At 35.0% G+C, this 12,777-nt stretch overlaps 2 protein-coding genes across 16 annotated transcripts in view; one reads left to right on the plus strand and one right to left on the minus strand.

The window, feature by feature from the left end:
* Positions 1-1,318, minus strand: part of LOC138305551 (E3 ubiquitin-protein ligase TRIM45-like) — a 61,082-nt gene extending 59,764 nt beyond the window's left edge. The window contains exons 1-2 of one of the 4 annotated variants that reach the window (XR_011205718.1): positions 1,200-1,249; positions 122-214 (exon numbers count right to left, since the gene is read on the minus strand). Coding sequence is in view for 2 of the 4 variants with exons in the window: in XM_069245836.1 (XP_069101937.1) it covers positions 122-138 (17 nt within the window). In the remaining 2 variants the exon portion in view is untranslated. Of the gene's footprint in view, positions 1-121; positions 215-567; positions 698-1,199 lie in introns of those variants that run through there. The other 3 variants (XR_011205717.1, XM_069245836.1, XM_069245834.1) reach the window with 3 other exon arrangements.
* Positions 1-12,777, plus strand: part of LOC138305549 (pyruvate kinase PKM-like) — an 84,888-nt gene that overhangs the window by 50,601 nt on the left and 21,510 nt on the right. For 5 of the 12 annotated variants that reach the window (XM_069245823.1, XM_069245826.1, XM_069245827.1 and 2 more), the window contains 2 exons: positions 11,206-11,362; positions 12,488-12,579. In XM_069245823.1, coding sequence (XP_069101924.1) covers positions 11,206-11,362; positions 12,488-12,579 — 249 coding nt within the window. Of the gene's footprint in view, positions 1-801; positions 941-2,224; positions 2,367-4,454; positions 4,595-6,840; positions 7,006-10,278; positions 10,426-11,205; positions 11,363-12,487; positions 12,580-12,777 lie in introns of those variants that run through there. The other 7 variants (XM_069245822.1, XM_069245824.1, XM_069245825.1 and 4 more) reach the window with 5 other exon arrangements.

The following is a 12,777-nucleotide window of genomic DNA, read 5'->3' on the forward strand; positions in this document are numbered from 1 at the left end:
GTCATAGTGGCAGACCTCGACATTAGGTGTGTTTCAGTGAAATAACACTATAATGTAGTTAGCCCAGAACTACTTCAGTGTATATACATCACAAAGTAGTCTGTGTCCATTTTAAACTTACCGGTAAGGATGGTCCATCTTTTAATACATGTATGTCTAAGTGAAGCATCCTTCTGACAGTCCTCAGCAGCAGGTGTGTTTCAGTAAGATAACACTATAATATATACATGAACATACTATTGACAGTGTTCCTACATTCTTAGCCAGGGTATTTTATGTATACATTGTAGATCCAAACACATTGCTCTTACATACAACTTAATAAAATAGTTTAACACAGTACAAACCAATCATTTGAACAATTTATCACAAATATCCTAAAATTAATACTGTAATATATATAGAGAGCTTATCTGTCCTGTCTTAGAACTAGAATGTCCGGCTTACGTAAACAATACATTATGGCATTCTTGTTTCTTTTACTGGCACAGCTTCAATCTTTATCCTAATGTACCAGACCTCAGACTGCTTAGAAAAAAAACTATGGTTTTGTGATGCATAGCAAACCTGTTAATCAGAAAATATAATCCATTTTCTTCTTCAATTTGAGACTGTGATACAGTGAGGTGCTGCTGTATAAATCGAGATGACACTGGGTAGATCTGACAAATGTCGTGTTGTGTAAGTCTGTCTGTAATACCAGATTTGTTATTCAGAATAACCACTTGTGGGATTTTTGCCAATCCTATATTCCTGTTTCCATCATTGCCAGTGATGCAGTGTGGTTGTTTGTGTGTGGGTCTATAGGTACACATTGTCTGAGACATATGTACACATAGTGTTACAAGTGAAGGGCGTTAATGTGCCTGGCTAGGCCTGCCAAACTCAGCAACAAGATACCAACCCAAGGTCTGCAGTTTGTGGACACATCTATCTCAAGGTAAATATATCTGTTGTCATTGATATTGACCTTGTCATTTAAATCTGCTGATAACTGCGGCGGTCAGTTTGACCTTGTCTAGCTGACCAATTTACTTCCCTGCACTGGACATATGACTGTTGTTGTGTTAGGTGTGAGCAGAAATCTGATCTAAAAGCTTTCTACCACCTGTTGGTTTTAAGGCAAGTGAAGATTCTACATTATCATCAACAACAAAAAAACACTTGCTATAAAAAAAAACCAACCATTATATACTCACAGGTAAGATAGAACCAGGTAATAAGGCACTCGTGGCACTAGTTACTGAAGATCACTCATTTCTGACTCGGCCAGGAATGACATGATTTGTTTCTGTAGGTGTTATGTACATGATCCTGAGTACTGGTTACATCAGTCAAACTCCTCATCAGCAAAGTCTCAATTTCCTTACAGGAGTTGCTTCCCTTTGATTACACTTCACCCTGTATTAAAATCACAATGAACTGCATTCAAATTTTATCTGACTGCGCCAAATCATGGATATATACACTATATATATATTGATACGTACTGATTTTTAGGGTGGAGGTCAGATTATAAGACATTGGCTCTGATAAACACTGTACTGGACATACAAGTAGCTGTTTTAGAGTTAGCTAGACTATACTGCCAACATAACTAGGTGATTACCGTGTACTCTAGATCTGGACTTGTGAATTTACACCATTTGGACTAATAGCTTTAACAGGTATTCCAGTCTGTTTATGAGTTTATGGTATCGCTATTTAGCAGGTTTTGATTGTAAATATAGTATACAGTAAAACATTGTTAAACAAACACAACAAATTCATGGTTATAACATAGTTTTTTTGTTCCTATAAGTTGTTTTTAGTAATTATATGTATAACGAATTTCCTTGGTCCACTGGAGATTTGTTAAACAACAATATTTTAGCGTTCAGTAATTGGGAATATTATCTTTCATTTTTTAGCAGCAGAATTTATTTATAAACATTGTTAAGAAATTCTATTAAAACATTAAACCCCCCAAATCTGTTATGCTTTGAAATCTCTTCACAACAACTTGTGGTACCTGTTTCATTATGAAAACAATTTTAGATTATGCACACACAAAAAGTAATTGATAGACATTGTCTGTGATGAATGTGTCCAATTTACAAAAAAAATCTGTCTATGATATGAATGCATCCAATTTACAACAAAAACAGCTGTCAGGTGCTATAATCCATGGCTTAGCTGTAAAACCATGTGTATCTATACACGTGTGTATATTGCATACGCAAATTGCATTGAGGGGAAACAACATAGCTTGCAACATTTCTGTTCTGTTGTTTGGAGGCTCACACTCACTGGACAGGAGTTGGCATGTTGAAATGTGGAGATGAGTTTTAATATTTCATAGGATTTAATGCAAAGAGGAATTGTTTGTAAGTATATGAATAACTTTGTAATTGGAGTGGTTGTAATTGTAAGCTTTATTAGTACATATATTTTGTATGTTGTAATCAACACATCAAAATACCAATTGTTTTATGTAACAGAATTTAAATCAATTTATTTTTCAATTATGATCTCGATTTGTTTGTCACAAGGTAAAAAAATTATGTATTCAGATTTTTGTAAACGTGATTGGAGGGAAAGTGTGGGATTAATAGAACCTCGCATGGGTCTGTCAAGTGGACAGGGATATCTCAACCCGAGTGAAAGATTTTGGCTGGTCAACCCAAGGCTTGCCAACATCTTTCACGAGGGTTGAGATATCCCTGTTCACTTGACAGACCCATGTGAGATTCTTTTTCTCCCATACTTTAACGAAACATTGTGAAAATGCAGTTTATAGAAACATTTCCAAAGCGCCGCCATCATAGGAACGTCACAGTGCGTCCTGTATTGATGACCTCACATCATTGTCTAGCGCGTGTGAGCTGTCTTTTCCCTACCCTGGTAAAAGACAGAGTTATCTTTTCCCTAGCAACCACGGGATAACCCTGTCAAGTATGGGAGAAAATTGGTTTAATTGTGTAGATGCTAGGATGACTGCGTGTTCTTAAGAATTCTCAATGCCTATACTTAATATGTATTCTAACCTATAAATTACCCAGGATACATCAGCTTGTGTTGTAAATATTAACATGAATAGCTCCTGGAGGAGAGTTACATAATTCATCATATGGTTTAGTACTTAGCTAGGATATGTCCCTACATGCACTATAGGTACCGTGTATATCATCTTAAGATCAGAATGACAGCTTTGTATGTCCGGAAATGAGGAAGGCGATTACACCATGCTATAGTGATCGGAATGAGGAAGGCGATAACACCAGAATGATCAGCTTTGGCTATAGTGATCGGGAAATGAGGAAGGCGATAACACCAGAATGATCAGCTTTGGCTATAGTGATCGGAAGAGGAGGCAACCCAAATGATCAGCTTGGCTATAGTGATCGGAATGAGAGGCGATAACACCAGAATGATCAGCTTTGGCTATAGTGATCGGGAAATGAGGAAGGCGAATAACACCAGAATGACATGTATTTATAACTGCTGTATAGACACAGCTTATCGTGACAGAGACATCAAAATTACCTCCGTAACTTCCTCAAAGCTAAAACATTGAATGACAAACATATCTATAGTGGAAACTTTTAAGTGTTCTGTTTACATCCACATTACATCAATGTTTAACTTCCGATAAGTGATGGCCCATATTAAATGACATTGGTGTAGGTTGTCATATTGTTACATTACTGTCAATTGACAGATGATCAACTTTCTAGGTTCTCCATTGATTGATTTTATGAAGACCATTTTTCTTTGGCCCTTGAATGGACTTTTTAGACAGGTTCAGACTGATTTAGTTATATAGAGTTACCCACCCTTAGAGCATGCACAGGTAATAATTGTTCCAAGTCATACTGTAAAATAAGTGCCTTCTCACAAGATAGCTTGGCAGAAGAGGAAATTGATCAGACTTAGAGATTATGATATTCAATCTTTTCTTCTTCTGTATGGTCCTACTGACTCTATTGCTGACTGTCCTGTCCTGCTCCTTGTTGACCCCTGTGACCTTGATTAATAAGGTCAATAATTAGCATATCAATTACATACTCAGGTAAAGGTAACGGATGATAAGCATACTGTTCTTTCCCTTGATTCATTTTACACCTGTGACCTTGAATAAAGGTAAAGGTCACTGATGATAGCATACTCTCTATTGATTCATTTTACACCTGTGACCTTGAAGAAAAGGTAAAGGTCACTGATGATAGCATACTTTCTATTGATTCATTTTACACTGTGACCTTGAATATTAGATTTTAAGGTTAAGGTCACTATTGATAAGCATACTGTCTCTTGATTCAATTCCTACCTGTGACCTTGAATAAAGGTTAAGGACAATGTTATTGTCTTACTTCTTCGGTCTGTGAATGACACTGATAGTTGGCAGCACTGTTCCTTTCTGTCTGTCCCAACCACTTAGCAGACAGAGAGTGTGTATAGCTGTTTATGATTGATTAAGTCTGTGGTCCAGAGGCTGACTAGACACATCAGTCCATACACCATCACTCAAGGATCTGTAGTGCTGTCAGGATGACCAGGGCACTGATATTGGAATATTGTATGATCAACTCGTCAATGTATTGTAGTGTTTAAGGTAGGTTGATATCAGGAGAGTGTAAAAATGATTCTATCCTAGATATTTTAATGTTTAAATAATCAGAAAATGCTGTCCATTAAACATTATGCTTTGGGAATTGAAATATAGCAATGGTGTATCGTTAGTCTGTGTATATCATCACCACCAGTCAATCTAGGCCATTCTATTGGGTAGTACTCGCAGTTGATCGTAATTCATGTACACAATTCACTAATGACTATACGTTTCTTTGGATGATTTTGCCTTTTGGGTTCAATTTTAATTGGAAAATATAAACAAATTAAAATTTTGAACTTGACAATACTTTCTCAGGGTAAAACATGACAAGATACTTATCTAGCCATTGTATAATGCTGTATGATACCGTGATCCAATAAAGGCCGACCTTGACGGTTTGTGTGTAACCTTGACGGTTTGTGTGTAACCTTGACGGTTTGTGTGTAACCTTGACAATATGTCATTGAGGCCTGTTAGCTCATCCCCCTCACTCCTCACCTAGCCCACTGCCACAGGTGGATTGATAAAGACATAAACACAGTATGTTGTATTGAAAGTTTCCAGTCCCATGATTTCACTGTAATTGTCATCTGTTGCATTTAAATTATCTGACACAGGTGTAGTTCTTCCTGAAGCTGGCGTGTACTTGTAAATGTTTGACAGTGTCCGTTTTTCTCTTTGTTTTCCAAATGTTTATTTCTGACAATAAATTGTGACTGTGAGTGTGTGAAAATAGTTATCTGAGTATAATGGCCACATTGTCCTAGTTTTGGGGATGAGGGTTCAAACCTCACATTTGTAATTATTTAAGTCATCAAACCCAAAGGGTCAGGCTAGCTGATAGTCATCATGTTATGTCCATCCATCGCCATCCACTATGCATACTCTTTCCATTAAAACAACTTCTTCTCATTAACCAAAAGGCCCAGAGTACTTAAACTTGGTCTGTAGCATGCTGGGACGAAGGGCTGATTACCATGTTTGTTCAAATGAATGACCTTGACTTTTATTGAAGGTCACAGGGATTAAATAGACTGAAATCTTTCAACAATTCCTTGTTAATAACTAAAGGCCTAGAGACCTCAATTGGGCCTGTGACATGCTGGGATAAAGGACTACCAAGTTTGTTCAAAAGAATGACCTTGACCTTTACTTTGGTAAAAAAATCTTTCCTACCAATAACTATGAGGCTTAGAGATCTCATATGAGGTCTGTGACAATTTCTTCTGAAATGTTTGTGGTAAAAAATGTCTTAATTGTTTGTCAAAGAAAAACAAAAGATAAGGAGGTTTTGCCCATTTTGTGTTTATTTTAACTGTTTCTTCTATTACTGGTACTGAATACTGTATCAAATATGTTGTATTGCATTAATAGTAAGATGACTGATAAGGCCCATTGGGCTTCTTGTTTTGGTCTAAGTGTTAAGTGTGATTGTGTCTTCTGTGATATAGAAGTCAGAGTCCCACAAGGAGACAGTACAATAGGATTATACTGCAGTCTCCTAAAGTACCGAATGGAAAACGTTCACAAAATGGAAAAATTGGGATTATACGGAGTAGAATGAAATGAAACTAATTATAAATTCTATATTTACAAATACACCATAACAGTTTGCATGGCTATTAACATGTCATATATCTAAATTGCTAATGTCTTTTTTATACTGTTAAGTTGTTAACCAGCAATGAAATATGAAAATGTCCCAACCTTCAGGAACAATTGAATTTATATATAGGCCTGATGAACCTTTTCTCAGTCCAGTGACCGCTGATGATCCAGTATTGTCTAGTTTGTTGTGTTAACAGTGGTCATTTAAAGTACTTCTCACTGTGAATGATAGACCAAGGAAGGGCTATAATTTACTCTAGGTCAAGGTGAAGTCAAGTGTTTTAAATGCATCACATATGTTCTGCGGTATTTACAGCAAGATTTATATTATATACCAGTGATGAAAGCCATTGACTTTTGGACTTGTGAAGTTCTACGTTTAGAGTTTAATGAATTTGAGTATTTAATCTGATCTAGATCGCAATATCTGACTTGAAGTGAAGTTTGTCACTGCATGTTGAGTCTTTAATTTGGAACTAAATCTGATTCCATGTTGGACTTGAGTGAAATCAATTAGTGTTTGAATTGAAGACTTAATTAAATCTGATTTTGTGGTCTGTAAGCATCGACTGACACGGGACTGACAGAGGAAATAAAGTTTATTAAAAAGTCACAATTTTTCTCACCTGGCAGATTTAAACAAATTGTACAATATGTCTGTGAATGGCTATACTATCAAGGGACTGCATCCACGGAGCATTGACATGTTTTCCTGGGAAGAACAGGAAAAACTTTCAGAGAAAACTCCTCATTCGATGAAAGTACTTCATCATGATTATCAGAAACATAGCAGTAGTGAGGAGGTGAATATGGATCATTTAATTATAATTAGATTTCACTCAAATTAAAACCATGTTTCTCATTCTCACAGAATAATGCTTGCATATATATGTGTGTTTTGTTTATACGTGTAATGTTATATTCTGAATAGATGTTGCAATATATATTGTACTTTTATCAACAAGTGCATCATGGAACTTCAAACATGATGTTGATAAATTTTTATCCTGGGAATTCTAATGTTCATAAAATTCTACACATTTAAATCACTTGAAATTTTACAAATAATCACATAATTAAGATTCTTAATTTAAAGATCTTACAATGAAATTGATATGGCTTAGAATTGAGAATTACCATCAATGGCTTATGGTAACGTACATATGTTAAGCTAACAATGCTGGTGTGTCTTTTTTTACATTCTCTGATATGGGGCCAAGGTTATATATACATGTTTTAGTTTCCATATATATATATTGGTCACCGACTTTTGTATGATAATGTGGTAGAGGTTTTAACAGCTGTGATATTAGTGTGTGTATATAAATAACAACTAAATATAGCACTCTAACAGTAATACAGTCAAAGCCAGCAAACTTTTTATTTGGGAGGGGGGAATTTGTTTAGAAGTCCCATTAACAGCCAGGCTTAGGAGGAAAGCCAGAGTACCAGGAGAAAAACCACCAATCAGCGGTCATGAGTATCGGGCAACTACTCCATTTGGAAATCAAACTTGTGACCCAGAGGTGTCGGCCTTGTAGTTATATGTTGGGACATATTAACCACTCACTGCGGCTCCCAGCAAACAGTAGCATATCGCATGACTATGTAGTCTACCACACTACAAAAGACTCCAGCACCTATCTATGCCATCAGTGTACCTTATAATCATACAGTACATCTAGATCTGTACTCCAGTATGTTGTTTCTCACTTCTGTTGATAAAGCTAGAGAAATTATATATGTGTGTGTGTGCCAAAAATATTATTCAGCCTTGTCGTAATTTTACTTCCGTATATATTGTATTTGATGCATTTTGACAAATTTTCAATTATACTCGTATGATTTTGTATTTGACTAGATTTTCTTTAAAATTGCAACAGTTTGAAAATAACAAATGGGTAAATTCTGATATTTTTATCATTCAGTGTAAAATAACAGACGTCACTTGGTTATTTATTCTTTAACTTCATAATTCCATCAGTGAAATTTATACAAATGTAACCTGAAATATCTTGATTACAAAAAAAATTATTTTACAAATTTTAACTTACAATTTTTCATATATATTCAAATTTCAATTAATGTGAATTTTAATAAAAGTTTGTTAAGAAACAAGCTCCCGAAAATATTAGATTGTGTAATTTAACGGAGATTATGCAATACAATATAGCTTTAAAAAATCTTTGAATTTATACGATAATTATATCTGCTGTGACACATTTAAAATTCTCATGGAAAATTAATCCTTTTCACTACTACATGTTATGGCAGTATTTTATGCATGGTTTATGCTATTTTAGTAGAGTTTCTTGTAGGCCAAGGATGAATGTGTTGCCTTATATAATACACTACTGGAATGTAAGACTGCCAGGGGTTGTAAACTCCAGACCAACTAAACTCTTGTTGGATAAGCTCAGTCATTACCAGTAGCTATTAGGGCTGGATCAATATATCAATATATGTAACACTGATACATATCAGTTTTCAGAAGCGTATCAAATATTGATATGCAAACATGCTGTATATCGCTGTAGATGATATATAGCTGTATCGTTTTAACAACTTAACTGACTGTTTTCCTTATAGAAAGAGGAAATTCCAAACAAAATTTTTTCTTAAACATCATTAAAGTAAGAGCATCTCAATTAAAAGGAAGTGTTTAAAGCATCTGTGTCACCTAGATGGATGAGGAAAGTCTTTTCATAACTAAGAATACTAAGTGACAGAAATTAATCAACACAGATGGTGAACTGAATCAAACCTTGGTAGGTTTTTGCCAGATTATAGAATGTTTGATCAAAATTGTCTTTTATTGTCATAATATTCAAAACACAATGGTCAACTGGATTTGATAAAAGAGGTCCAGTATATCATCAATACATATCATTTATTGTTTCAGTATATTGTCAATACCTATCGTATCGTTTTAGACCTTCCATTACCCAGCCCTAGTAGCTATGGACTGGCCACTTGTCTCTTGAATGTTAAAAGCATCACTAAAAATTGGCTTAATGATTTTTGTCTCTGCGGAATGTTTGATACTACATGTAGGGGGAGATAATCTAGTATTAGAAAATTTTATCAATGACTTAGTGATTATAGTCTTGATTTAGAACAGCTAAGCACATTAAATTGTTCTTTAAATGACCAGGTGTTCCTATTTATCTATTATGACCTGGTTGAGAGGACACTATTGCCTCCTAATATAGTCGAGGGATTGAATAGTGCCAGAGCCAAAAGCTATTCAGGTTTCTAGATTATACATGTTTTTTAAGGATTAACTTGAATAGATTTTTTATGTTATGGAGATATAACACAAAAACCTGAGTGTACTCTAAATAAACCGCAAAGCGGTTTATGATGAGAGTACACTCAGATTTTTGTGTTATATCTCCATAACATAAAAAATCTATTCAAATTAATCCTTATAATTCAAATTACTAAAGATGATCTCTTCAATACTCAAAATTCATTCTGGGACTCTTTTGTCTATGAAATCATTACGCCGTCATCTCAGCCAATCAGAAGCAACGTCACAATCGGCGACGCCATTTATTCCTTTATGGGCTGATAAAGTAAATTTTTAAGCCAATGAAAATGCTCGTAACAAGCAAAATTGAATTATAATTCCTATAAGTAATGAAGGAATAATGCCATACTATCACTCTGAAATACACAGAAATCAAACAAGAGAGGACTTAGACAAGTTACAGTATTTATAATGTACCTTTATTCATGGGAGAAATAAAATATGAAAGCAGAAAAAATATGAAGAAAGGTGTATTTTGATATTTTGCTTCAAGTAAATTACCGCTAGACTTGTGGATATAATTGCTGTATCGTCAGAATGGTTATAATGTGGGTTGGACAGATCCCTTCCATTATAGGAATTTAAAACACTACTGTTATTTACATGGTTGGAATATAAAACTTGGCTATATCTGTACTATTCGTGACCTAAATAGTTTGTTACTATCAGGAAACCTCAAGGTTAAATCTCTATAACTGTAAATTGACCGATTTTAACACCACTGTACCACTGTGCACCCTGTGACATTGACAACACAGGTGTGTGTATAGGTGTGCAGCTGGTGACCATCCCAAACTGAACATAGAACTGACCACACGACTGACCATAAGATTGGCCATAGGACTGATCATAGGATTGACCATTATGTACCGGAGGATTAACATGAGATTCCTTAGTTGCCAATACTCAGGTATTATTCACCTTCATGCAGGAAGTTATTATATATTTCATTTGTTTTTCAAATATTATGAAAAATTTGCTGGTAGCAGAATTAAAAACTGACTACAGTAGTTTTTGTTTTTCTGCTAGTGTAATTGAATATTAATTAACTTTTTGTTACTAAATTAAAAACCGCTAAGTGATTTTAGGACATCATAAGGCTTAGCCTTTATTGTGGAATATATTTAACAAAATGTACTCTCGGACCAAGTTGACTCAAACCATGCAGGATTAAGGTTCTACTAAGAATAAAGTACATGGGTATTTGACTTTGAGTTGTGAATAAATGGAATAAGATTTGCAAGACAATAACCTTTCCAAAATTAAAGCTTGTTTATTTAAGCATTATTGTGATCAGATGCCACTTTTGTTTTGCACATAAACAAATGAATTAAAGCCTTCAAACTATAACCTTTGTACAGTGTATTTGAAATAATGTAAATAAACAAATGAAAATTTTCAAAGCCTTTTATATGAAGCATTTCATACATAACACCTTCCAACAGTATTATGCAGACTTGGCATTGTCTAAAAACATAATTTCACCCCTTGTGCATTATAATGTATAGAGTCTGAGATAACATTCTCACTGAAGGTAGTACTTGCAGTTCCAAAATGGTATACATGTACTGGTAAGTAAATACTCATTCACACCTGAAATTCTAAAATGGACTATTCCAGACTTTGAACTAGAAGAATCTAAATACTTTTTAAGAGGTGAATTTGTTAACAGTTGTTGAATCTGTTACAGTTTAACATCCAGGATATGGAGCACTCCGGGGACTACTATGTCCAGTCCCAACAGAGTCAGACCGCCTCGGCCCGGTCACTCCTAGAACATATCTCCCAACTGGACATCGACTCCGAGCCACATGAGGTCAGAAAGTCTGGTATCATCTGTACCATAGGTAAGGGAGATCACTCATGTTCAATAAGGGAGCTCACTCATGTTCAATAAGGGAGATCACTCATGTTCAATAAGGGAAATTACTCATGTTCAATAAGGGAGCTCACTCATGTTCAATAAGGGAGATCACTCATGTTCAGTAAGGGAAATCACTCATGTTCAATAAGGGAGCTCACTCATGTTCAATTAGGGAGATCACTCGTGTTCAATAAGGGAAATCACTCATGTTCAATAAGGGAGCTCACTCATGTTCAATAAGGGAGATCACTCGTGTTCAATAAGGGAGATCACTCGTGTTCAATAAGGGAGATCACTCATGTTCAATAAGGGAGATCACTCATGTTCAATAAGGGAGATCACTTATGTTCAATAAGGGAGCTCACTCATGTTCAATAAGGGAGATCACTCATGTTCAATAAGGGAAATCACTCATGTTCAATAAGGGAGATCACTCATGTTCAATAAGGGAAATCACTCATGTTCAATAAGGGAGATCACTCATGTTCAATAAGGGAGATCACTCATGTTCAATAAGGGAGATCACTCATGTTCAATAAGGGAGATCACTCATGTTCAATAAGGGAGCTCACTCATGTTCAATAAGGGAGATCACTCATGTTCAATAAGGGAAATCACTCATGTTCAATATAGGAGCTCACTCATGTTCAATTAGGGAGATCCTTCATGTTCAATAAGGGAGCTCACTCATCAAATTAAGAATGATTATATAATCAAAATCTTTTTTAAAAAATCAATTTATTTATCATGAGAGAAAACATAATGAGATAAATATGTAAAGTGACATGCATTGGAAGATTTTGCAGTGTGATCAATTTTACTTATCAAAGAACCTCGATCAATTTGATATTTTTCTGCACTTAAAATAACTCCATTTCTACCATATTGGACTAAAAAGGGCCTATTTTCCACTAAAATATATAGGGTGAGAATTAAGAAAAAATGTTCATCAGGGGTAAAAATAAGGATTCACTTTAGCTGAAAGGACTTGCTCAAAAGAAAAAATACTGACCCTTCAGTGATTCTTTTTTAGAGAAATAATTTATATGTTAAGGGGAGATAGCTTTAGGTGAGAATTTATGTGTTTAAAACTGAAATTTTTGTACAGGCCCTGCTTGTCGAGAAGTCTCAGTTCTACAGAAGATGATCATTGAAGGAATGAACGTCGCCCGTCTGAATTTCTCACATGGAACACACGAGGTAATGCATTGTCACATGTAATCTTCTTAACAATTACAATAACCTACGTCACAAGCAAAGAGATTTGTATAAATCAATGCCTTGACCTTGATAGTCATTGTCTGATGTTTAACAGGTGGAATACAGCATCACTCCAGCTGTTTCTCTGTTAAACAAAACATTATTATAGAATATACTCAGCATGTAAATCACAAATGT

Source organism: Argopecten irradians, chromosome 13, assembly GCF_041381155.1.
Source record: "Argopecten irradians isolate NY chromosome 13, Ai_NY, whole genome shotgun sequence".
Lineage (NCBI taxonomy): Eukaryota > Metazoa > Mollusca > Bivalvia > Pectinida > Pectinidae > Argopecten > Argopecten irradians.